General features: G+C 48.8%; 1 protein-coding gene across 1 annotated transcript in view; it reads left to right on the forward strand.

The window, feature by feature from the left end:
- Nucleotides 1-27,500, forward strand: part of LOC129715966 (transmembrane protein 164-like) — a 36,326-nt gene that overhangs the window by 1,437 nt on the left and 7,389 nt on the right. The window contains exons 2-4 of the mRNA XM_055665851.1: nt 5,305-5,804; nt 14,455-14,478; nt 19,316-19,414. Coding sequence (XP_055521826.1) covers nt 5,442-5,804; nt 14,455-14,478; nt 19,316-19,414 — 486 coding nt within the window. The 5' untranslated portion in view covers nt 5,305-5,441. The remainder of the gene's footprint in view (nt 1-5,304; nt 5,805-14,454; nt 14,479-19,315; nt 19,415-27,500) is intronic.

Genomic DNA, 27,500 nt, shown 5'->3' on the forward strand with positions numbered 1-27,500 from the left:
GTGCGTGCGTGTGTGTGTGTGTGGTGTGCGTGCGTGCGTGTGGTGTGCGCGAGCGCGCGTGTGTGGTATGCGTGTGTGGTGTGCGTGCGTGTGTGTGTTGTGCGAGCCTGCGCGTGTGTGTGTGTGGTGTGCGAACGTGCGTGTGTGGTGTGCGTGTGCGTGTGCGTGTGCGTGCGTGCATGTGTGTGCGTGTGCATGCGTGCGTGCGTGTGTGTGTGTGGTGAGTGTGTGTGTGTGTGTTGTGTGCGAGCGTGCGTGCGTGTGTGTGTGCGTGTGTGTGTGCGTGCATGTGTGTGCGTGCGTGCATGTGTGTGTGTGCATGCGTGCGTGCGTGCGTGGTGTGCGTGCGTGCATGTGTGTTGGTGAGTGTGTCCGTGTGTGTGTGCGTGCGTGCGTGCGTGTGTGTGTGTGCGTGTGTGGTGTGCGTGTGTGTGTGGTGTGCGTGTGTGTGTGTGCGTGCGTGTGTGTTGGTGAGTGTGTGTACGTTCCACTCTGACAGTCGCTGTTCCAGTCGCCAGTTTTTCAGGCAAGTGCCGGCTACTTGACAGTGGACGGCAGTCGCCTGAATAGCAGCCTAAGTGGGACAGGCCCATAACCGGGACATCATGATGGCACCACTAAACCTCGAGTGCGAGTGAGCACCATGTGTAGATATATAGATAGAATTCAAATCATCCTTTATTTAAGAAAGGGAAATGAATCTGTGAATTGGACGTTGTTTTGTTGGAGTGATGTGCTCGGATTATTAACATAATTCCTCACATTCATGGGATTTAAGAAAACGTTTTTGCCTAATTTCATAGGTAGACAAAAGTGCTGGAGAATCTCAGTGTGTGAGGCAGCATCTATGGAGCAAAGGAAAAGGCAACGTTTCGGGTCGAGGCCCTTCTTCAGATCGATGTGGGAGTTGGGGGGTCGGGAAGAAGAAAGGAAGAGGCGGAGACAGTGGGCTGTGGGAGAGCTGGGAAGGGGAGGGGAAGGAGGGAGAAAGCATGGACTACCTGAAATTGGAGAAGTCAATGTTCATACCGCTGGGGTGTAAACTACCCAAGCGAAATATGAGGTGCTGCTCCTCCAATTTGCGGTGGGACTCACTCTGGCCATGGAGGAGGCCCAGGACAGAAAGGTTGAATTAGGAATGGGAGGGGGAGTTGAAGTGCTGAGCCACCGGGGAGATCAGGATTGCCTAATTTCATACGAATTCAAATTATATTTTATTTAAGAGAATTAATTTGTGAGTTAGGTATTATTTCCTGGTTGGATTATTAACGTTGAATTAGTTTATTGTTACTTTTATTGTCCCGTATACTGAAGCTGAGTGTGAAGACATTTTGTGTTTGTGGGACTTAAGGAACCGTTTTTGCCTAGTTTTCTACCAATTCAGATTATCTTCTATGTAAGAAAGGGAGATTAATCTGTAAATTGAATGTTGTTTTGTGGGAGAGATGTGCGGTGGATTATTAAACTAATTCCTCATGTGCATGGGATTTGAGGAAATGTTCTGCCTAGTAAAGGGAATTAATCTGTGTTATGTGTTGTGGTTTGGGAAAGAACTGCTTGGGTTATTACGGACAATAGACAATAGGTGCAAGAGTAGGCCATTCGGCCCTTCGAGCCAGCACCGCCATTCAAATGTGATCATGGCTGATCATCCCCAATCAGTAGTAATTGACATTATTACTCACATTCATGGGTTTTAAGGAAATGTCTTTGCCTAATTTTGTACTAATTCAGATTATATTTTATTTAAAAGGATTGATTTGTGAGTTGGGTGGACAAAAATGCTGGAGAAACACAGCGGGTGAGGCAGCATCTATGGAGCGAAGGAATAGGCGACGTTTCGGGTCGAGACCCTTCTTCAGATTCATGCTCATGGTTCAGTTTCTGAGGAAGAGTCTCGACCCGAAGCGTCATCTATTCCTTCGCTCCATAGATCCTGCCTCACCCGCTGAGTGACTCCAGCTCTTTTTGCCTACCTTCGATTTTTTTTCAGCATCTGCAGTTCTTTGTTCTCCAAATCTGAGGAAGGACATTGTTGCCATAGAGGGAGTACAGAGACGGTTCACCAGACTGATTCCTGGGATGGCAGGACTTTCCTATGTAGAAAGACTGGATAGACTCGGCTTGTACTCGCTAGATATTGGAAGATTGAGGGGGATCTTATAGAAACTTACAAAATTCTTAAGGGGTTAGACAGGCTAGATGCAGGAAGATTGTTCCCGATGTTGGGGAAGTCCAGAACAAGGGGGCACAGTTTAAGGATAAAGGGGAAATCTTTTAGGACTGAAATGAGAAAAACATTTTTTACACAGAGAGTGGTGAATCTGTGGAATTCTCTGCCACAGAATGTCGTTGAGGCCAGTTCATTGGCTATATTTAAGAGGGAGTTAGATGTGGCCCTTGTGGCTAAGGGGATCAGGGGGTATGGAGAGAAGGCAGGTACGGGATACTGAGTTGGATGATCAGCCATGATCATATTGAATGGCGGTGCAGGCTCGAAGGGCCGAATGGTCTACTCCTGCACCTAATTTCTATGTTTCTATGTTTCTGTGCGAAAAAGTGTTTCCTCGTCTCCGTTCTAAATGGCTTACCCCTTATTCTTGAATTGTGGCCCCTGGTTCTGGACTCCCCCCCACAACGGGAACACGTTTCCTGCCTCTAGCGTGTCCCAAACCCTTAATAATCTTATATGTTTCAATAAGATCCCCTCTCATCCTTCTAAACACCAGAGTATAGTTTGTGGTGAGATCTGCTTGGATTATTGACATTCATGGGATTTAAGGAAACATTTTGCCTAATTTTGTACTAATTCAAATTATTTATTTAGGGAAAGTTGATTAATCTCTGATTTGGGGCTTGTTTTCTTGTTGGCTAATTGACTTTAGTTTTGTTTTGTGTAAGTTGTATTGTCACACAGACACTGAGGCTCAGTGAGAGGTTATTGTGTGTCTATGGGATTTAAGGAAACATTTTGCCTAGTTTGGTATTAATTCAAATGATATTCTAGTTAAGAATGTACGAATGAATGAATGAATGAATGAATGTATGATTGAATCAATGATTGAATGTATGAATGAATTAATAAGTTTATTGGCCAAGTATTCACATACAAGTAATTTACCTTGGTGCTCCGCCCGCAAGTGACAACATGACATACAGTGGGGAGAGGGGATTAATCTGTAAGTTATGTTTCATTTTCTTTGGGAGAGATGTGCTTGAATTATTAATATAATCCCTCGTGTTCATGTGATTTAAGGAAACGTTTTTGCCCAATTTTGTAGTTAATATTATTACTGTAGTTTAGTTTTAGACAATCGGTGCAGGAGTAGGCCATTCGGCCCTTCGAGCCAGCACCGCACCGCCATTCAATGTGATCATGGCTGATCATCCCCAATCAGTACCCCGTTCCTGCCTTCTCCCCATAAGCACTGACTCCGCTATCTTTATCTTTAAGAGCCCTATCTAGCTCTCTCTTGAAAGTATCCAGAGAACCGGCCTCCACCGCCCTCTGAGGCAGAGAATTCCACAGACTCACAACTCTCTGTGAGAAAAAGTGTTTCCTCATCTCCAACTTGTCACAGACACTGAGGCTCGGTGTAAAGCTATTTAGTGTTCATGGGATTGAAGGAAACTGTTTGCTATTTTTATATTAATTCAAATTATCTTTTATTTAAGAAAGGGAATCTGTAATCTGTAAATTGGATGTTGTTTTGCGGGAGAGATGCACCTGAATTATTAATAGAATTCCTTGTATTCATGCGATTTAAGGAAATGTTTTTGCCTAGTTTGATACAAATTCAAATGATATTTTAGTTAAGGAGAGGGGATTAATATGTGACAGACACAGAATGCTGGAGTAACTCGGCGGGACGGGCAGCATCTCTGGAAAGAAGGAATGGGCAACGTTTCGGCTCGAGACCCTTCTTCAGACTGAGAGTCGGGGGAGAGGGAGACTAGAGACATAGAAGGATAAGGTGTGAAAATGAGAGATCAAAGGGGATGTGGATCAAGGAACTGTAGAATCATTCATTGTTAGATGGTTCCTTGTTCGTGGTTCAGTGTCTGAAGAAGGGTCTCGTCCCGAAACGTCACCCTTTCCTTTCCTCCAGAGATGCCGCCTGTCCCGCTGAGTTACTCCAGCATTCTGTGTCTACCTTCTATGTAAGCCAGCATCTGCAGTTCCTTCCTGAACATGGTTCATTGTTAGCTGAGGGGGAGATGAGAATGAGGCACACATTCAGTAATTATTAACATTAGTATAGTATAGTATAGTATAGTATAGTATAGTATAGTATAGTATATCTTCATTGTCATTTTCCTGAGTACTCACATACCCAGAGGAACCAAAAAAACGTTGCTCAACCAGTGTCCGTTCAGTGTGCAGTAAAAAATAAATAGAATAGAAATAAAAATACATATATTATTACATTATTACAATAGACAATAGATGCAGGAGTAGACTATTTGGCCCTTCGAGCCAGCACCGCCAATCAATGTGATCATGGCTGATCATCCCCAATCGGTTCCCCGTTCCTGCCTTCTCCCCATATCCCCTGACTCCGCTATCTTTAAGAGCCCTATCTAGCTCTCTCTTGAAAGCATCCAGAGAACTGGTCTCCACGAAAAAAAGTGTTTCCTCATAGAAACATAGAAACATAGAAATTAGGTGCAGGAGTAGGCCATTCGGCCCTTCGAGCCTGCACCGCCATTTAATATGATCATGGCTGATCATCCAACTCAGTATCCCGTACCTGCCTTCTCTCCATACCCTCTGATCCCCTTAGCCACAAGGGCCACATCTAACTCCCTCTTAAATATAGCCAATGAACTGGCCTCAACTACCCTCTGTAGCAGAGAGTTCCAGAGATTCACCACTCTCTGTGTGAAAAAAGTTCTCCTCATCTCGGTTTTAAAGGATTTCCCCCTTATCCTTAAGCTGTGACCCCTTGTCCTGGACTTCCCCAACATCGGGAACAATCTTCCTGCATCTAGCCTGTCCAACCCCTTAAGAATTTTGTAAGTTTCTATAAGATCCCCTCTCAATCTCCTAAATTCTAGAGAGTATATCATCTCCGTTCTAAATGGCTTACTCCTTATTCTTAAACTGTGGCCCCTGGTTCTGGACTCCCCCAACATGGGGAACATGTTTCCTGCCTCTAGCGTATCCAAGCCCTTAATAATCTTATGTTACCTTTGTTTAGTTTTAGTTTCACTGTCAGTGTGAAAGGCTTTTTTTGTGTTCATGGTACTTAAGGAAACATTTTAACCTAGTTTTGTACTAATTCAGATAATCTTTCCTTTCAGGAGAGGGGATTAACCCGTGGTTTGAGAGGAACTGGGGTGAGAGGAAGCACCTTGAGAAGAGGCGACGTTTTAACGCAGAAACCCTGCGTCTGGTGGATGGGGTTCTGAAAGTGGTGGTGGGCGGAAGAGAGCAGAAGATGGCCGCCGTGGTGCCGGGTCACTTCCTGGACGCGATGTACGGCGGCGTGGACCCCAACATCACGGGCAACGGCGGGCCGGAGTGCGCCGCCTTCCTCTCCGCCCGGCAGCGAGCCCTGGAAACGGCGCTCATGGTGGCCGTCTCCCTGCTCCAAATCGTCCTGGCCTGCGAGAAGATCGGAGCCGGCTTCTGGGAACGCCGGGAACCGGCCGGGAGTCCCTCGGATCACCCACAAACTCTGGGCAAGAACCTGTTGCAGGCCGCCCTGTGCTTGACCTTTGGATTGGAGATTGGGTTCAAGTGCGCTTCGAAAACGCTCATCTACTTACTGAATCCTTGCCACGTCCTCACGGCCCTGCAGGTATGTTTTCCGTATAGCTCCACTTTGCATTACAAGTACAAGGACATTGCCGGGACTCAGGTACAGCAGGCAGTGAAGAATGCGAATGGCATGTTGGCCATTATAACAAGAGGAATCGAATATGGGAGCAAAGAGGTCCTTCTGCAGTTGTACAGGGCCCTAGTGAGACCACACCTGGAGTATTGTGTGCAGTTTTGGTCCCCTAATTTGAGGAAGGACATTCTTGCTATTGAGGGAGTGCAGCGTAGGTTTACAAGGTTAATTCCCGGGATGGCGGGACTGTCATATGCTGATAAAATGGAGCAGCTGGGCTTGTATACTCTGGAGTTTAGAAGGATGAGAGGGAATCTCATTGAAACATATAAGATTGTTGAGGGCTTGGACACGCTAGAGGCAGAAAACATGTTCCCGATGTTGGGGGGGGGGGGGGGGGGGGGGGGGGGGCAGAACCAGGGGCCACACAGTTTAAGAATAAGGGGTAAGCCATTTAGAACGGAGATGAGGAAACACTTTTTCTCACAGAGAGTTGTGAGTCTGTGGAATTCTCTGCCTCAGAGGGCGGTGGAGGCAGGTTCTCTGGATACTTTCGAGAGAGAGCTAGATAGGGCTCTTAAAGATAAGGGAGTCAGGGGATACGGGGAGAAGGCAGGAACGGGGTACTGATTGGGGATGATCAGCCATGATCACATTGAATGGCGGTGCTGGCTCGAAGGGCTGAATGGCCTACTCCTGCACCTAATGTCTATTGTCTATCGTTTAACTACAGGCGACTAGTTTGTCGCCAAATGTTCGCCGGTGGGCACCATGAGTCTTCTCCTCAGTCGCCAAAAAAGTCGTATCGTCTTTCTGGTCGCGGCTGAGTTTTCAACGTGTGTTGAACATTTTTTGCCGACAGTGGGTTTGACGCTAATGAGCGTAGCTTGACTTCCCTTGGTTGTCGCCAGCATGACGTCAAAAATGCTGGGGAAACTCAGCGGGTGAGGCAGCATCTACGGAGCGAAGGGAATAGGAGACGTTTCGGGTGGAAACCCTTCTTCAGACTGATGTGAGGGTCGGGGGGGGGGGGGGGGGGGGGGGGGGGGGGAGGCGGAAAGAAGGAAGGAAGTGGTGGAGCCAGTGGGCCGAGGGAGAGCTGGGAAGCGGAGGAGAAAGCAGGGACTACCTGAAATTAGAGAAGTCAATGTTCATACCGCTGGGGTGCAGACTGCCCAGGCGAAATATGAGGCGCTGCTCCTCCAATTTACGGTGGGACTCACTCTGGCCATGGAGGTTGTCGCTGGTTTTTCAGCGACTTGCTACGACTATGATAGTCGCCGGCAGTTGCCGAAACAATCGGCATGTGGGACAGGCGCAAGAGAGGTTGAGCAGGTTGCGACTCTATTCCTTGGAGCGCAGGAGGATGAGGGGCGATCTTATAGAGATGTATAAAATCATGAGAGGAATTGATCGGGTAGACGCACAGAGTCTCTTGCCCAGAGTAGGGGAATTGTGGCCCAGAGGCTCATCTCAGAGAGGTTCAGTTCTGTTGAGACCGAACATAGACACAAAATGCTGGAGTAACTCAGCGGGACAGGCAGCATCTCTAGAGAGAAGGGATGGAGTTTTGTTTAGAGACACAGTGTGGAAACAGGCCATTCAGCCCACCGAGTCTGCACCGACCAGCGATCCGCACGCACTAACGCTATCCTATACACATTAGGAACAATTTACAATTACACCGAGCCAATTAACCTACAAACCTGCACGTCTTTGGAGTGTGGGAGGAAACCGGAGGTCTCGGAGAAAACCCACGCAGGTCACGGGGAGAACGTGCAAACTCCGTACAGACAGCGCCCGTAGTCGGGATTGAACCCGGGTCTCTGGCGCTGTGAGGCAGCAACTCTACCGCTGCGCCACCGTGCTGCCAGATGTTGCCAGGACTCGATGGTCTGAGCTACAGGGAGAGGTTGAGCAGGCTGGGTCTCTATTCCTTGGAGCGCAGGAGGATGAGGGCTGATCTTATAGAGGTGTACAGAATCATGAGAGGAATAGATCGGGTAGATGTACAGTCTCTTGCCCAGAGTAGGGGAATCGAGGACCAGAGGACACAGGTTCAAGGTGAAGGGGAAAAGACTTAATAGGAATCTGAGGGGTAACTCTTTCACACAAAGGGTGGTGGGTGTATGGAACATAGAAACATAGAAATTAGGTGCAGGAGTAGGCCATTCGGCCCTTCGAGCCTGCACCGCCATTCAATATGATCATGGCTGCTCATCCAACTCAGTATCCCGTACCTGCCTTCTCTCCATATCCCCTGATCCCTTTAGCCACAAGGGCCACATCTAACTCCCTCTTAAATATAGCCAATGAACTGTGGTCTCAACTACCTTCTGTGGCAGAGAATTCCAGGGATTCACCACTCTCTGTGTGAAAAATGCTTTTCTCATCTCGGTCCTAAAAGATTTCCCCCTTATCCTTAAACTGTGACCCCCTTGTTCTGGGCTTCCACAACACCGGGAACAATCTCCCAAACGAGCTGCCGGAGGAGGTAGTTGAGGCTTGGGACTATCCCAACGTTTCAGAAACAGTTGGACAGGTACAAGTTTGGAGGGATATGGGCCAAAGCTAGTGTAGCTGGGACATGTTGGGCGGTGTGGGCAAGTTGGGCCGAAGGGCCTGTTTCCACAACCGTATCACTCCATGACACCTTGGCACATTGTTGATAGGGATGAAACATTATTGTCACCAGTAGCTAGGTACAGTGAAAGTCTTTGTTTCTGCGTACAAAGTACACTAAAGAGGCGACGCAAAGTTACAAAAAGTACGGGGGTCGGGGTTGAATTGTACAAAAAAGGACGGGTTTACCTTAAAGGGGCTGTCCCCACTGTGGCGACCTAATCCTCGAGTTAAGAAGACCGTCTTGGACCTTCAAGCTCGAGGGCACTGTCCTGGAACACCTCGAGCTGGATTGATCGTGCCCTTGAGCTTGAAGGTCGTAGACAGTCTTCTTAACTCGAGGATTAAGTCGCCCAACTGGGACAGCCCCTTAACAGGTGGGGGAACCAGCATTCTGGCAGGCAGATTTGCCACTGCTACACAGGTGGGTTAGTGGAATCAAGGGATATGGGGAGATGGCAGGCATGGGTTACTGATTGTGGATGATCAGCCACGATCAGATTGGGTGGTGGTGCTGGCTCGAGGGGCCGAATGGCCTTCTCCTGCACCTAGTTTCTTTGTTTCTATGTTTACTGGTCCCTTTTGCGTCCCCCTTAGTTCTTACGAGGATGTTGCCAGGACTCGAGGGCCTGAGCAACAGGGGCAGGTTGAGCAGTCTAGTGATGTGCGGGGAACATAGAAACATAGACAATAGGTGCAGGAGGAGGCCATTCGGCCCTTCGAGCCAGCGCTGCCATTCAATGTGATCATGGCTGATCATCCCCAATCAGCACCCCGTTCCTGCCTTCTCCCCATATCCCTTGATTCCTTTAGACAATAGACAATAGGTGCAGGAGTAGGCCATTCGGCCCTTCGAGCCAGCGCTGCCATTCAATATGATCATCCCCAATCAGTACCCCGTTCCTGCCTTCTCGCCATATCCCCTGACTCTGCTATTTTTAGAACCCTATCTAGCTCTCTCTTGATAGTATCTAGAGAACCGGCCTCCACCGCCCTCTGAGGCAGAGAATTCCACAGACTCACCTGTGAGAAAAAGTGTTTCCTCGTCTCCGTTCTAAATGGCTTACTCCTTATTCGTAAACTGTGTGGCCCCTGGTTCTGGACTCCCCCAACATCGGGAACATGTTTCCTGCCTCTAGCGTGTCCAAACCCTTAACAATCTTGTATGTTTCAATGAGATATCCTCTCATCCTTCTAAACTCGGCCCAAACTTAATCCCAAGAGCTAAATCTAACTCTCTCTTGAATAACATGCAAACTCCACACAGACAGCGCCCGAGGTCGGGATTGCACCCGGGTCTCCCGCGCTTTGAGGCGGCGGGTATACCCGCTGCGCCGCCGTGCCAAGATGCTTGCCCCCCCCCCCTCCGGGAACCTTTACAATCATGTCATAGTCTTTGATCCCAATTACATAATTTGGAGGAGACTTTAAACCCGCTGGATGGTTAATATTTTACACTGATGTTTAAAATTGGAAACAATTATTTAACTCTTTGTACCCAGAACATATTAATTTTGTATGAGATTATTTATTATTAATTATTAACAATGGATTCTAAAGTCGAACAGAATGTATAAATTTGTGAGCAGTTTTGGACCCATTTATTTAAACTGGTAAACAAATGGAATTCTCTGCCTCAGAGGGCGGTAGAGGCCGGTTCTCTGGATACTTTCAAGAGAGAGCTAGATGGGGCTCTTAAAGATAGCGGAGTCAGCGGATATGGGGAGTTAAGTCAAGTCAAGTCAAGTGAGTTTATTGTCATGTGTCCCTGTATAGGACAATGAAATTCTTGCTTTGCTTCAGCACACAGAACATAGTAGGCATTTACTACAAAACAGATAAGTGTGTCCATATATACCGTAATATAAATATATACACACATGAATAAATAAACTGGTAAAGTGCAAATAACAGAAAGTGGTTATTAATAATCAGAGTTTTGTCCGAGCCAGGTTTAATAGCCTGACGGCTGTGGGGAAGTAGCTATTCCTGAACCTGGTTGTTGCAGTCTTCAGGCTCCTGTACCTTCTACCTGAAGGTAGCAGGGAGATGAGTGTGTGGCCAGGATGGTGTGGGTCTTTGATGACACTGCCAGCCTTTTTGAGGCAGCGACTGCGATAAATCCCCTCGATGGAAGGAAGGTCAGAGCCGATGATGGACTGGGCAGTGTTTCCTACTTTTTGTAGTCTTTTCCTCTCCAGGGCACTCAAGTTGCCGAACCAAGCCACGATGCAACCGTCAGTATGCTCTCTATTGAGCACCTGTAGAAGTTAGAGAGAGGAAACACTTTTTCACACAGAGAGTTGTGAGTCTGTGGAATTCTCTGCCTCAGGGGGCGGTGGAGGCAGGTTCCCTGGATATTTTCAAGAGAGAGCTAGATAGGGCTATTAAAGGTAGTGGAGTCAGGGGATATGGGGAGAAGGCAGGAACGGGGTACTGATTGGGGATGATCAGCCATGATCACATTGAATGGCGGTGCTGGCTCGAAGGGCCAAATGGCCTACTCCTGCACCTATTGTCTAGGGGCAATTTATAGAAACCAGTTCACCTACAAATCCACACGTCTTTGGAATGTGAGGAAACTCACATGGGCACAGGTAGAACGTGCAAACTCCACACAGAGAGCACTCATAGTCAAGATCAAACTTGTGAGGCAGTAGCTCTACCTCTGGGCCACGATGCCACCACTAAGTTAATACCATTCTTGTTTTGTGTCGGAAGGAACTGCAGATGCTGGTTTAAACCGAAGATAGACACAAAATGCTGGAGTAACACAGCGGGACAGGCTGCATCTCTGGGGAGAAGGAATTTGTGACGTTTCGGGTCGAGACCCTTCTTCAGATTCTTTGTACCTTTCCACACCTCCAGTTTCCCTCTCCGCTGACTCTGTCTGAAGGAGGGTCTCGACCTGAAACATCACCCATTCCTTCTCTACAGAGATGCTGCCTGTCCTGCTGAGTTACTCCAGCATTCTGTGTCTAAAATATTTGTTTTGTGTGTCTTCCTGTTGCCATTTTCTGCATGGGTCTGTGCGTTTTGCATGTGACCTTTTCCTTGTGTGTGTGTGTGCGTGTATACAACATCATGAGAGGAATATCTAATTATTATCTAAATGGTGGCCGACTAGGAAAAGGGGAGATGCAGCGAGACCTGGGTGTCATGGTACACCAGTCATTGAAAGTAGGCATGCAGGTGCAGCAGGCAGTGAAGAAAGCGAATGGCATGTTAGCTTTCATAGCAAAAAGATTTGAGTATAGGAGCAGGGAGGTTCTACTGCAGTTGTACAGGGTCTTGGTGAGACCACACCTGGAGTATTGCGTACAGTTTTGGTCTCCAAATCTGAGGAAGGACATTATTGCCATAGAGGGAGTGCAGGGAAGGTTCACCAGATTTATTCCTGGGATGTCAGGACTGTCTTATGAAGAAAGACTGGATAGACTTGGTTTATACTCTCTAGAATTTAGGAGATTGAGAGGGGATCTTATAGAAACTTACAAAATTCTTAAGGGGTTGGACAGGCTAGATGCAGGAAGATTGTTCCCGATGTTGGGGGGGTCCAGGACAAGGGGTCACAGCTTAAGGATAAGGGGGAAATCCTTCAAAACCGAGATGAGAAGAACTTTTTTCACACAGAGAGTGGTGAATCTCTGGAACTCTCTGCCGCAGAGGGTAGTTGAGGCCAGTTCATTGGCTATATTTAAGAGGGAGTTAGATGTGGCCCTTGTGGCTAAGGGGATCAGAGGGTATGGAGAGCAGGCAGGTACGGGATACTGAGTTGGATGATCAGCCATGATCATATTGAATGGCGGTGCAGGCTCGAAGGGCCGAATGGCTTACTCCTGCACCTAATTTCTATGTTTCTATGTTTCTAGGAATAGATCGGGTAGATGCACGCAGTCTTACCCAGAGTTGGGGAATCGAGGACCAGAGGACATAGGTTCAAGGTGAAGGGGAATAGATTTAAATAGGAATCCGAGGGGTAACTATTTCACACAGAGGGTGGTGGGTGTATGGAACGAGCTGCCAGAGGAGGTAGTTGAGGCAGGGACTATCCCAACATTTAAGAAACAGTTGGACAGGTACATGGATTGGACAGGTTTGGAGGGATATGGACCAAGCGCAGGCAGGTGGGACTAGTGTAGCTGGGACATGTTGGCCAGTGTGGGCGAGTTGGGCCGAAGGGCCTGTTTCCACACTGTATCGTTCTATGAGAGTGTGTGTGTGCGTGCTCGTGCGTGTGTGTGCGTGCGTGCGTGTGTGTGTGCATGTATGGGTGCGTGTGTGTATGTGCGTCTCTCTCTCTGTATGTATCCCCTTTGTTATTCTCGTGATTTCCTTCCTGAGCTGGCAGCAGCTGCTCGTGTCAGCGACCCAGTATTAAACGCGGCTGTACACAACAAACTAGATCCCTTCTGCACTGAAGATAGACACAAGGTGCTGGAGTACCTCAGCGGGACAGGCAGCATCTCTGGAGAGAAGGAATGGGTGGCGTTTCAGGTCTGAAGAAGGGTCACCTATTCCTTCCCTCCAGAGCTGATGCCTGTCCCGCTGAGTTACTCCAGCATTTTGTGGCTACGGTTTTAACCAGCATCTGCAGATCATTTCTCCGCCAGTCTGCACCTTGTGGCCCTACACTGAACCAGGCTTGCTGGCTTGAAGGCAGAATCACCACAGATTCCCCCAGGGCCAGGATCTAGCAGGAACAACATTCAATGTCTCCACGTTTTTTTTGTTATGATGTTCAGAAGTTTAGTTTAGAGTTACAGCGCGGAAACAGGCCCTTCAACCCACCGAGTCCGTGTCGACCAGCGATCCCCGCACACTAAACACTAACCTACGCACATTTTGTGGGAGAATGGGAGGAAATTAAAGAACTCGGAGTGATAGATGGAGAGATAGATAGATTCTTGATTAGTACGGGTGTCAGGGGTTACATAGAAACATAGAAAATGGATGCAGGAGGAGGCCATTCGGCCCTTCGAGCCAGCACCGCCATTCATTGTGATCATGGCTGATCGTCCCCAATCAATAACCCATGCCTGCCTTCTCCCCATATCCCTTGTCTCCACTAGCCCCTAGACCTCTATCTAACTCTCTCTTAAATCCATCCAGTGATTTGGCCTCCACTGCCCTCTGTGGCAGGGAATTCCACAAATTCACAACTCTCTGGGTGAAAACGTTTTTTCTCACCTAGGTCTTAAATGGCCTCCCCTTTATTCTAAGACTGTGGCCCCTGGTTCTGGACTCGCCCAACATTGGGAACATTTGTCCTGCATCTAGCTTGTCCAGTATTTTCATCATTTTATATGTTTGTATAAGATTCCCTCTCATCCTTCTAAATCCAGTGAATACAAGCCTAGTCTTTTCAATCTTTCCTCGTATGACAGTCCCGCCATCCCAGGGATGTATCCTGGGATCCCAGGAACGGCAGAGTAGACTTGAGGTGCCGAACGACCTAACTCTGCTCCTATCACTTTTGACCTTATGAAAACACTTGGAATGATTGGTTTGGAAGGTCGGACTGTCTGCAGTAAATCCAGGATATTGTCTTTGCTGACTTTCATTCCAGTATTATCTTGGCAATGGGGCTGAAACCTGCAGGTTTTAGAACATTTGTCATAGAACAGTGGTTCGGTAGTGCAGCAGAGACATAGAAACATAGAAACATGGAAAATAGGTGCAGGAGTAGGCCATTCGACCCCTTCGAGCCAGCACAACCATTCAATATGATCATGGCTGATCATCCAAAATCAGTACCCCGTTCCTGCCTTCTCCCCATATCCCTTGATTCCGTTAGTCCTAAGAGCTAAATCTAACTCTCTCTTGAAAACATCCAGTGAATTGGCCTCCACTGCCCTCTGTGGCAGAGAGTTCCACAGATTCACAACTCACTGACTGGGTGAAAAAGTTTTTCCTCATCTCAGTCCTAAATGGCCGACCCCTTATTCTTAAACTGTGACCCCTGGTTTTGGACTCCCCCCAACATGGGGAACAGTTTTTCCTGCATCTAACCTGTCCAATCCCTTAAGAATTTTATTCATACCGTGACCGACCCGGATTCGATCCTGACAATAGACAATAGGTGCAGGAGTAGGCCATTCGGCCCTTCAAGCCAGCACCGTCATGCAATGTGATCATGGCTGACCATCCCCAATCAGTGCCCCGTTCTTGCCTTCTCCCCATATCCCCTGACTCTTTAAGAGCCCTATCTTGAAAGTATCCAGAGAACCGGCCTCCACCGCCCTCTGAGGCAGAGAATTCCACAGACTCACAACTCTCTGTGAGAAAAGGCGTTTCCCCATCGTTCGAAATGGCTTACTCCTTATTCTTAAACTGTGGACAGTGGATGAGGCCCAGGACAGAAAGGTCAGGGCGGGGGGGGGGGGGGGGAGGGGGGAGGGGGGGGGGGGTTAAAGTGCTTGGCAACCGAGGCCTGGAGAGGCTGATAGTCGGAGGTGCCTTATCATCCCCCTAGTGACTGCTGTTATCTGGGCGGCCCGGCCACTCCCTGCAACTCGATCTCCTCTGCTCAGCGCTGGCCATCTGAGAATGCGCTGTCCTTGAAACAAAGCAGTCTGAAAGTCACAGTGAAAGCAGGGACAATCCTTTGTGTTTTGTTCAGTTTAGTTTAGTTTAGAGACACAGCGCGGAAACAGGCCCTTCTGCCCACCGAGTCCGCGCCTCCCAGCGATCCCCGCGCACACCAACACTATCCTACACACACACACTAGGGACAATTTACACATTTACACCAAGCCAATTAGCCTACAAACCTGCACGTCTTTGTGGAGCGTGGGAGGAAACCGAAGATCTCGGAGGTTAACCCACGCAGGTCACGGGAAGAACGTGCAAACTCCGTACGGTCAGCACCTCTGGTCAGGATCGAACCCGGGTCCCTGGCGCCGTGAGGCAGCAGCTCGACCGCTGCGCCACCGTGCCGCTCTGCGACAGGCCCCTTCACAGGGCCGTACGGTGGCACAGCGGTAGAGTTGCTGCCTCACGGCGCCGGAGACCCGGGTTGGATCCCGGCTACGGGCGCTGCCTGTACGGAGATTGTACGTTCTCCCCGTGACTTGCGTGGGTTTTCTCCGAGATCTCCGGTTTCCTCCCACGCTCCAAAGACGTGCAGGTCTGTAGGTTAATTGGCTTGGTGTAAAATGTAAATTGTTCCTGATGTGTGTAGGATAGTGTTAGTGTGTGCGGGGGTCGCTGGTCGGCACGGACTCGGTGGGCAGAAGGGCCTCTTACCCCGCTGTAAACGAAAAAAATGGAGGTCAATGGACAATAGACAATAGGCAATAGGTGCAGGAGTAGGCCATTCGGCCCTTCGAGCCAGCACCGCCATTCAATGCGATCATGGCTGATCATCCACAATCAGTACCCCGTTCCTGCCTTCTCCCCTTATTCCCTGACTCCGCTATCTATATGAGCCCTATCTAGCTCTCTCTTGAAAGTATAGAAACATAGAAATTAGGTGCAGGAGTAGGCCATTCAGCCCTTCGAGCCTGCACCGCAATTCAATATGATCATGGCTGATCATCCAACTCAGTATCCCGTACCTGCCTTCTCTCCCATACCCCATGATCCCTTTTAGCCACAAGGGCCACATCTAACTCCCTCTTAAATATAGCCAATGAACTGGCCTCAACTACCTTCTGTGGCAGAGAGTTTCCAGAGATTCACCACTCTCTGTGTGATAAAGTGTTTCCTCATCTCCGTTCTAAATGGCTTACCCCTTATACTAAAACTCTGGCCCCTGGTTCTGGACTCCCCCCAACATCGGGAACATGTTTCTTGCCTCTAGCGTGTCAAAACCCTTAATAATCTTATGTTTCAATAAGAATTCCTCGCATCCCTCTAAATCCCAGATAATTCTACAGACTCACAACTCTCATCCTCATAAAATCTTCTCTGAACCCTTTCAAGCTTGACAACATCTTTCCTATAACATGGTGCCCAGAACTAAACACAATATTCTAAATGCGGTCTCACCAACGTCTTATACAACTGCAACATGACCTCCCAACTTCTATACTCAATACTCTGACTGATGAAGGCCAAAGTTGACCACTGTTACGACTCTCGAATGCAGGTACTTCAGAGCCGCGTAACATAATTCAAAAACCAGGTTCAAGTTCAAAAATAGTTTTAATTATTCAATGCAACACAAAAACCCAAACCTGATTCAAACAACCCAGTCAGGGATATGGATGGACTGACAAACAATTTAACAATGCTCCAGCCAGTCACGTGATGGACCGTCGAACCGGAGACTCTTAACACCTGCCTAAAGAGATATAACCCTGAAACAAAATACACGAAAACACTAAGGTCAGCCCTTATCCGTCCCAATTCAGTATTTGTTAACAAGTAATGGTGAAAGTACACAAAGTTCTACGCCATGTGGCCAGGCCTTCCTCAGCTCACACCAGCAGTCTGCTCACAAGTCAGGGTCGACGAAGAAGAGAGAGAATCCTGGGAGACTCTGGTATTTAAGCTTCAGATGAGTCACCCGTCACCTCACGCAGCTTGGCCAATCGGGTACAGGAGACTTTTAACCCCTTGATTCCAGACTCACAGCCACGAGGCCTGCACTCGGGAGAGAAACAGAGAAAGGTAAGTACATAGCATTCACCAGTGGGGGGAGCGCCTAACAACCACCTTATCTACCTGCGTCTCGACCTTCAATGATGTGTAGCCTTGAATAGTTATGGCCCTGTCCCACTGTACGAGTTCATTCCAAGAGCTCTCCCGAGTTTGCCCTGATTCGAACTCGGAGATTTACGGTAATGGCCGCTCATCGGTACTCGGGGCTCTCGTGGACATTTTTCAACATGTTGAAAAATCTTCACATGTCTTCCCGAGCTTACCTGCCGTTAGCGAGTCTTCCCAAGAACCTGCCGTTAGCGCTAGGAGACGTCCCCGAGCTACGACGTACCCGCTACATTCATTCTCCGTGCTTACCACGAGTTTGATATTTCTTAAACTCGGGAGAGCTCTTGGAATGAACTCGTACCGTGGGACAGGGCCATTAGCTCCCAGCTCCGATCCACTTACAGCCACGACTCCGTGCAATACCTGTCAATTTCCAACTGTGCGACAAGCTCATCCACTTTGTTACTTATTGGACAGACAGACAGCACCCGAGGTCAGGATCGAACCCGTCTCTCTGGCACTGTGAAGCAGCCGACCTCGCCCACTGCACCGTCCTTGATATGATTGCTGTGCGGGGTCACCCCACAGTGGTCACGAGAAATGGTTGGCACGGTGGGGCAACGGTAGATTTGCCGCTTTACATCGCCAGAGACCCGGGTTCGATCCTGTACGGAGTTTGCACGTTCTCCCCGGGACCTGCGTGGGTTTTCTCCAGGTGCTCAGGGTTTCCTCCCACACTCCAAATACATACAGGTTTGCAGGTTAATTGGCTTGATATAAATGTAAATTGTCCCTCGTGTGTGTAGGATAGTGTTAGTGTGCTGGGGATTGCTGGTCGGAGCGGACCTGGTGGGCCAAAGGGCCTGTTTCCGCGTTGTAACTTAAAACACCTATATGTCTTGCGGAGTGTGGGAGGAAACCGGAGCACCCGGAGAAAACCCATACAGTTAACCATATAACCATATAACAATTACAGCACGGAAACAGGCCACCTCGGCCCTACAAGTCCGTGCCGAACAATTATTTTCCCTTAGCCCCACCTGCCTGCACTCATACCATAACCCTCCATTCCCTTCTCATCCATATGCCTATCCAATTTATTTTTAAATGATACCAACGAACCTGCCTCCACCACATCCACTGGAAGCTCATTCCACACCGCTACCACTCTCTGAGTAAAGAAATTCCCCTCATGTTTCCCCTAAACTTCTGTCCCTTAATTCTGAAGTCATGTCCTCTTGTTTGAATCTTGCCTATTCTCAAAGGGAAAAGCTTGTCCACATCAACTCTGTCTATCCCTCTCATCATTTTAAAGACCTCTATCAAGTCCCCCCTTAACCTTCTGCGCTCCAGAGAATAAAGACCTAACTTATTCAACCTTTCTCTGTAACTTAGTTGTTGAAACCCAGGCAACATTCTAGTAAATCTCCTCTGTACTCTCTCTATTTTGTTGACATCCTTCCTATAATTGGGCGACCAAAATTGTACACCATACTCCAGAATTGGTCTCACCAATGCCTTGTACAATTTTAACATTACATCCCAGCTTCTATACTCAATGTTCTGATTTATAAAGACTAGCATACCAAAAGCTTTCTTTACCACCCTATCTATATGAGATTCCACCTTCAAGGAACTATGCACGGTTATTCCCAGATCCCTCTGTTCAACTGCATTCTTCACTTCCCTACCATTTACCATGTACGTCCTATTTTGATTTGTAAGTTACAGGGTGAAGGTCCAGACTCTAAAGATGGAACTTTTAGTCAGTTTTAAACCCCGTTCTCTGGCGCTGTGAGGCTGCAACGCCACCGTTACGCCACCGTGCCGCTACTGTCATTGTTATTCACGCCAATTCACGAGGATTGTTGCCACAACTCAAGGGCTGAGCTACAAGGAGAGATTGGGCAGACTAAGACCTTATTCCTTGGGAGCACAGGAGGATGAGCGGTGATCTCATAGAGGTGTACAAGATCATGAGGTGAATAGATCGGGTAAATACACAGACCTTTTGCCCAGAGTAGGGGAATCGAGAACGAGGGGACAGGCTTGTAGGTTAATTGGCTTTGGTATAAATGTGTGTAGGATAGTGTTAGCGTGCGGGGATCGCTGGTCGGTGAAGTCTCGGGCCTATTCCCGTGCTGTATCTCTAAACTAAACTGAACCAAAACTGGGAAGCGTGCAACCTGACGTTTGGCCACGCGTGTCATTCTTGGCGTGTTTCCTTCCGCAGGTTACATGTGCACATGTTGAACGGACCTCTTCTGGCCCTTGTCTTCCCCGTGCTCAACACCAGGCTGGTAAGTTGTTCCATCAAAGGAGACTGTTCAGAATGTCCGTGTCACTATTCTTTATATTTTGCTGAGAGAATGGAGCGGCTGGGCTTGTACACTCTGGAGTTTAGAAGGATGAGAGGCGATCTTATTGAAACATGTAAAATTATTAAGGGTTTGGACACGCTTGAGGCAGGGAACATGTTCCCGATGTTGGGGGGAGCCCAGAACCAGGGGCCACTGTTTAAGAATAAGGGGTAAGCCATTTAGAACGGAGACGAGGAAACACTTTTTCCCACAGAGAGTTGTGAGTGTGGGGAATTCCCTGCCTCAGTGGAGGCAGGTTTTCTGGATGCTTTCAAGAGAGAGCTAGATAGGGCTCTTAAAGATAGCGGAGTCAGGGGATATGGGGAGAAGGCAGGAACGGGGTACTGATTGGGGATGATCAGCCATGATCACAGTGAATGGCGGTGCTGGCTCGAAGGGCCGAATGGCCTCCTCCTGCACCTGTTGCCTATTGTTTATCTCAATATTCTGCTGTTCTGCTACCTTAGTTTAGAGATGCAGCGTGGAAACGGGTCCTTCGGCCCACAGAGTCAAGAGTGTTTGGAACACCTCCGCTCAGTCCGTTGTCACCAACCTGATCTCCCGGTGGCTCAGCACTTCAACTCCCCCTCCCATTCCCAATCTGACCTTCCTGTCCTGGGCCTCCTCCACTGTCAGAGTGAGGCCCAGCGCAGATTGGAGGAACAGCACCTCATATTTCGCTTGGGCAGTTTACACCCCAGCGGTATGAACATTGACCTCTCTAACTTCAGGTAACCCTTGCTTTGCCTATCTCTCCATCCCCTCCCCCTTCCCAGTTCTCCCACCAGTCTTACTGTCTCCGATTACATTCTATCCCTGCCCCGCCCCCTGCCCTGACATCAGTCTGAAGAAGGGTCTCGACCCGAAACGTCGCCCATTCCTTCTCTCCAGAGATTAGATTCAGATTCAAACTTTTTTGTCATTGTGCAGTGTACAGTACAGAGACAACGCAATGCAGTTAGCATCTCCCCAGAAGAGCGACATAGAATATGAGCAATAAATAAATATATTTACATGCATACAGTCATAGTAGTGCAATTTGTTTCTGGTGGAAGGAGTGAGTGTCCGGGGGGGGGGGGGTGGTGATTGGCAGTCACTGAGGTACGTTGTTGAGTAGAGTGACAGCCGCCGGGAAGAAGCTGTTCCTGGACCTGCTGGTTCGGCAACGGAGAGACCTGTAGCGCCTCCCGGATGGTAGGAGGGTAAACAGTCCATGGTTGGGGTGAGAGCAGTCCTTGGCGATGCTGAGCGCCCTCCGCAGACAGCGCTTGCTTTGGACAGACTCAATGGGGGGGAGCGTGGAACCGGTGATGCGTTGGGCAATTTTCACCACCCTCTGCAATGCCTTCCGGTCGGAGACAGAGCAGTTGCCATACCATACTGTGATGCAGTTGGTAAGGATGCTCTCGATGGTGCAGCGGTAGAAGTTCACCAGGATCTGAGGAGACAGATGGACCTTCTTCAGTCTCCTCGGGAAGAAGGGACGCTGATGAGCCTTCTTGATCAGAGTAGAGGTATTGTGGGTCCAAGAGAGGTCATCGGAGATGTTGACTCCCAGGAACCTGAAGCTAGAAACATGTTCCACCTCTATCCTGTTAATGTGGATGGGGGTGTGCGTGCCGCCCCTAGACTTCCTGAAGTCCACAATGAGCTCCGTGGTCTTCTTGGAGTTAAGGGCCAGGTTGTTGTCAGCGCACCATGCTGCTAGGAGCTGGACCTCCTCCCTGTAGGCCGACTTATCATTGTTGCTGATGAGGCCAATCACCGTTGTATCATCTGCATACTTGATGATGGTGTTAGTACCATGTACAGGTGTGCAGTCGTAGGTGAAGAGGGAGTAGAGGAGGGGGCTCAGCACACAGCCCTGTGGAACGCCGGTGTTCAGGGTGAGGGTTGAAGAGGTGTGCTTGTCTAACCTCACAGACTGGGGTCTGTTGGTTAGAAAGTCCAACCTGCAGCAAAGCTTTAGGGTGACAATAGACATGCAGCCTCACCCGCTGAGTCACTCCTGCATTTTGTGTCTACCTGCGTTTTATTGTCTTGTGTTCCAGATAGAACAATGATAGTGTTACTTGCAGCAGCACAACACAATATGGAAACATAGTGCTCTGTAAACAATCTAACAAACAAGAGAGAAAAACAGTTAAAGGTGTGTAAACCGAGTCAGCGCCGACCAGCGATCCCCGCACACTGACACTATCCTAATTCATTCCTAATCCATTGAATTAGGATAGGGTTAAGGTCCTGTCCCACTTTCACAACCTAATTCACGACCTTGTTTACTTGTGAACATTTTTCATCTGGCTGGAAAAAACGCCCCGACCTGCTTGATGCCACGGGCTCCTACGACTAGCACCACGGCCTGCTACGACCTACCTACGACCTCCCACGACCTCGTGACGACCTTGCTGCGAGTATGAGTCAAGGGCAAACTCGGCAGAGGTCGTGAAACTGAGACAGGCCCTTTAGTGTGCGGGGATCGCAGGTCAGCGTGGACTCGGTGTACACACATTGAACCTTTTGTTCTCACTCGTATTCAAAACGTTTTCACCCAGAGAGTTGTGAGTCTGTGGAATTCTCTGCCACAGAAGGCAGTGGAGGCCGATTCACTGGATGTTTTCAACAGAGAGTTAGATTTAGCTCTTAGGGCTAACGGAATCAAGGGATATGGGGAGAAGGCAGGAACGGGGTACTGATTGTGGATGATCAGCCATGAATCATATTGAATGGTGGTGCTGGATCGAAGGGCCGAATGGCCTACTCCTGCACCTATTTTATATGTTTTGTGACCCTGTGCTTTGGCCAATTCACTGAATGTTTTCAAGAGAGAGCTAGATAGGGCTCTTAAAGATAATGGAGTCAGGGGATATGGGGGGATGGCAGGAACGGGGTACTGATTGGGGATGATCAGCCATGATCACATTGGATGGCGGTGCTGGCTCGAAGGGCCGAATGGCCTACTCCTGAACCTATTGTCTGTTGTCACCCTAAAGGTTTGCCCTTACAACAAGCAATACAAATTCTCACAGAGGAGAATGAGGGAAGTTTTCCTTTAAATACAACATTGAACAGGTCAGCACAGGAGCAGGTCACAATGTCCCCGCCAATGTCAAGTTAACTGACAATGTCAAGTTAAATTAATCTCCTCTGCCTGCATGTGATACATATCCATGTGCCTCACTGATAGTCACAAAATGCTGGAGTAACTCAGCCGGACAGGCAGCATCTCTGGAAAGAAGGAACGGGTGACGTTTCGGCACAAAACCTTTCTTCAGACACAACATTTAGAAACATAGAAACATAGAATTAGGTGCAGGAGTAGGCCATTTGGCCCTTCGAGCCTGCACCGCCATTCAATATGATCATGGCTGATCATCCAACTCAGTATCCCATCCCTGCCTTCTCTCCATACCCCCTGATCCCTTTAGCCACAGGGCCACATCTAACTCCCTCTAAAATATAGCCAATGAACTGTGGCCTCAACTACCTTCTGCGGGAGAGAATCCCACAGATTTACCACTCTCTGTGTGAAAAAGTTTTCCTCATCTCGGTCCTAAAAGATTTCCCCTTTATCCTTAAACTGTGACCCCTTGTTCTGGACTTCCCCAACATCGGGAACAATCTTCCTGCATCTAGCCTGTCCAACCCCTTAAGAATTTTGTACGTTTCTCTAAGATCCCCCCTCAATCTTCTAAATTCTAGCGAGCACAAGCCGAGTCTATCCAGTCTTTCTTCATATGAAAGTCCTGACATCCCAGGAATCAGTCTGGTGAACCTTCTCTGTACTCCCTCTATGGCAAGAATGTCTTTCCTCAGATTAGGAGAGCAAAACTGTACGCAACACTCCAGGTGTGGTCTCACCAAGACCCTGTACAACTGCAGTAGAACCTCCCTGCTCCTATACTCAAATCCTTTTGCTATGAACTGCAGATGCTGGAAAAATGCAGAAAGAACTGCAGATGCTGGAAAAATCTAAGGAAGATAAAAATGCTGGAGAAACTCAGCGGGTGTGAGGCAGCATCTATGGAGCGAAGGAATAGGTGACGTTTCGGGTCGAGACCCTTTTCCTTCGCTCCATAGATGCTGCCTCACACCCGCTGAGTTTCTCCAGCTTTTTTGTCTATCTTCAGACACCACTATCATCTCTGCCTCCATCACCCTCGTTCCAGGCACCCACCACCCTCTGTGTATTTTTTTTTTAAACTTGCCCCGCACATCTCATTTGAACTTTACCCCTTTCATTCTTTCACAGAGTTGTGAGTGCGTGGAATTCTCTGCCTCAGAGGTCGGTGGATGCTTTCAAGAGAGAGCTAGATAGGGCTCTTAAAGATAGTGGAGTCAGGGGATATGGGGAGAAGGCAGGAACGGGGTACTGATTGGGGATGATCCGCCATGATCACATTGAATGGTGGTGCTGGCTCGAAGGGCCGAATGGCCTACTCCTGCACCTATTGCCTGTTATAGTAATACAGGTGCACAACCTTTTATCCGAAGATCCAAATAACGAAAACCTCCGAATAGCGGACATTTTTTTCGGTCCTTGAAGAAAGGTCCTTGAAAACGTTCACCGAGGGCGGCCCGCAGAGGTGACAGCGGAACCTCCGGTCGGTCCTCGAAGAAAGGGGAACTAAATCCCCATTCATAAAAGAGAAGGTGAGGGTATATTGCGCGGGAGGGTTAATAATTGACAATATGCTGCTACCTGCCCGCTGAGTTAAAAAGTTCCCACGGTAGACTCATGATACACAGTGTATCGTGAGTCTTGCGTGGGAACTTTTTAACTCAGCGTGCAGGCAGCAGCAGATTGTCGCTCCCTTCAGTTTCACCCCACCTACACCCCTCTGCTTCCTGGCCATGTGTGTGACCCCTTCCCTCCCCTCTCCAGCTCCCCGCTCATTGCACCGGCGCGGGGGCTTTGTACTGTCTTCACGTCGGCGATGGCTGCAGGCTAGTGCAGTCACCGGAGACGTCAGGACCAATTGGACGTCGACCACCAGGCCCACCGCAAGCACAGAGAACCCAGAGACCCACAGCCAACAGCAGCCCAGCCCCGCTCCAACTACAGAGGAACCTGGGTTGCGGATGACGGGGCGCAGCTCGGGGCGTCGTAGGGGCCCATCGGGGAGCGGGTTCCTGTTGGTCCTGACGTCTCCGGCCACCTGCTATCCTCCGGGAACTGTACCGCCCTTGCAGGAGAGTGGGGTTGTTTGCAGTTGCAGAGGGAGTGGGCAAGGGCGGTACAGTTCCCAGTCTCAGCTCCCGTCCAGGGGGGTGGCCGGAGACGTCAGGACCAACGGGCCAGCGACCCCCAGGCCCACTGCAAGCACGGAGATCCCAGAAACCCACAGCCAGCAGCAACTCCAGCCCAGCCCCGCTCCAACTCCAGAGGAACACGTAGGGGCAGAAGCGGATGGTGTGCAAGGTGTTCTTGGGGTGGCGCAGCTCGGGCTGTGGGCAAACTGCCACTTGTCGCCGTAGCGGCCCATCGGGGAGCGGATTCCTCTGGAGTTGGAGGGGGAGGGGGGTATTGTGCTGTTTGATCGCCCCCTGCTATCCCAGGGACAGGGAGACACAGCGGCTTTTTAGACTGGTGGGCAATCACTTCCAAAGTTCTGCCCACACAGTCAGTACACCTCTCCTACACTGCATTTCATACAGACATTTATTCTGCAAGAAAAAACGACATTGAAGACTCAAACTCGCGACCGAGTAACTGCCGGGATCAAGGCGCAAACTCGCGACCTTGCGGATATGAGCCGAACACTTTACCACCGAGCCAGCCATTAAAATCTACGCTAAAAAAATTCCATTCCGAAGACCGACAAATTCTGAATTACGAAAAGTGTCTGGTCCCAAGGCTTTCGGATAAAAGGTTGTGCACCTGTAATACCGTTTATTGTCATTTGAACCTCAAATGAAGTTCAAACAAAATTTGGTTTCTGCAGTCATACAACAAGAAAAGAACCAGGACACACCCAGCACAATTCACACAAACATCCATCACAGTGAATCTCCTCCTCACTGTGATGGAAGGCAAAGTCTTGTCTCTCCCCTTACAATGTGATCATGGTTGATCATCCCCAATCAGTACCCCGTTCCTATTGTCTATTGTCACCCTAAAGCTTTGCCCTTATAGCACGCAATAAAATTCTCACAGTCCCACGCCACCCAGACCACACACTCGTGTCACCACAGCTATCGGGAAGAAGTTACAGGGAGCAGGGAGGTTCTACTACAGTTGCCCAGGGCCTTGGTGAGACCACACCTGGAATATTGCGTACAGTTTTGGTTTCCTAATCTGAGGAAAGACATTCTTCATAGCAAAAGGATTTGAGTATAGGAGCAGGGAGGTTCTACTGCAGTTGCCCAGGGCCTTGGTGAGACCACACCTGGAGTATTGCGTACAGTTTTGGTCTCCTAATCTGAGGAAAGACATTCTTGCCATAGAGGGAGTACAGAGAAGGTTCACCAGACTGATTCCTGGGATGGCAGGACTTTCATAATAAGAAAGACTGGATAGACTCGGCTTGTACTCGTTAGAATTTAGAAGATTGAGGGGGGATCTTATGGAAAATTACAAAATTCTTAAGGGGTTAGACAGGCTAGATGCAGGAAGATTGTTCCCGATGTTGGGGAAGTCCAGAACAAGGGGTCACAGTTTAAGGATGAGGGGGAAAGTCTTTTAGGATCGAGATGAGAAACAAAAATGTCACACAAAGAGTGGTGAATCTGTGGAACTCTCTGCCACAGAAGGTAGTTGAGGCCAGTTCATTGGCTATATTTAAGAGGGAGTTAGATGTGGCCTTTGTGTGCTAAGGGGATCAGGGGGTATGGAGAGAAGGCAGGTACAGGATACTGAGTTGGATGATCAGCCATGATCATATTGAATGGCGGTGCAGGCTCGAAGGGCCGAATGGCCTACTCCTGCACCTATTTTCTATGTTTCTATGTTTCTATGTGTACAGGAGCCTGCAAACTGTAACGTCCAGGTTCAGGAACAGCTTCTTCCCTACAGCCATTAGGCTAGTAAAGACTTCAAACACTAACTAAACTATTAACTCTCATGGTGGCATTAGGGACTTTGGACTTTCGGCAATCATATTTTATTTTAATTTTTAATTTTTATCTTTAATAAGTTAACCAGAAGCAGTGTGTGTTTACCAGGTGCATGAAAGTGCAAGTAGGAGTTTCATAGTTCCATTTTCAGTACATTTGACAAATAGGCAGCACGGTGGCGCAGTGGTAGAGTCGCTGCGTTTGAGTGATTTTGTGGTTTAAAACCACCAGGGGAATAGACAGTTACCCCAGCACTTTGTGTCTATCTTTCCTGCATCTTTCTTTGTAAGTGTCAGTAGTTATGGGGAGAAGGCAGGAGAATGGGGTTGAGAGGACATGGTGGGCCGAAGGGCCTAGTTTAGATTACACTGCTCTACATCGGTGAGACCAAGCGCAGGCTTGGCGATCGCTTCGCCCAACACCTCCGCTCAGTTCGCAATAACCAACCTGATCTCCCGGTGGCTCAGCACTTCAACTCCCCCTCCCATTCCCAATCCGACCTTTCTGTCCTGGGCCTCCTCCATGGCCAGAGTGAGTCCCACCGCAAATTGGAGGAGCAGCACCTCATATTTCACTTGGGTAGTTTACACCCCAGCGGTATGAACATTGACTTCTCCAATTTCAGGTAGTCCCTGCTTTCTCCCTCCTTCCCCTCCCCTTCCCAGCTCTCCCACAGCCCACTGTCTCCACCTCTTCCTTTCTTCTTCCCCCCCCTCCCCCCCCCCCCCCACACCCCCACCCACATCAGTCTGAAGAAAGGTCTCAACCTGAAACGTCGCCTATTCCTTCGCTCCATAGATGCTGCCTCACCCGCTGAGTTTCTCCAGCATTTATGTCGACCTTCGATTTTTCCAGCATCTGCAGTTCTTTCTTAAAAGTTTAGTTGAGTTTATTGTCACGTGTACCGAGGTACAGTGAAAAGCTTTTGTTGCGTGCTAACCAGTCAGCAGAAAGACAATACATGATTACA

Source organism: Leucoraja erinacea, unplaced genomic scaffold (genome assembly GCF_028641065.1).
Source record: "Leucoraja erinacea ecotype New England unplaced genomic scaffold, Leri_hhj_1 Leri_155S, whole genome shotgun sequence".
Classification (NCBI taxonomy): Eukaryota; Metazoa; Chordata; class Chondrichthyes; order Rajiformes; family Rajidae; genus Leucoraja; species Leucoraja erinaceus.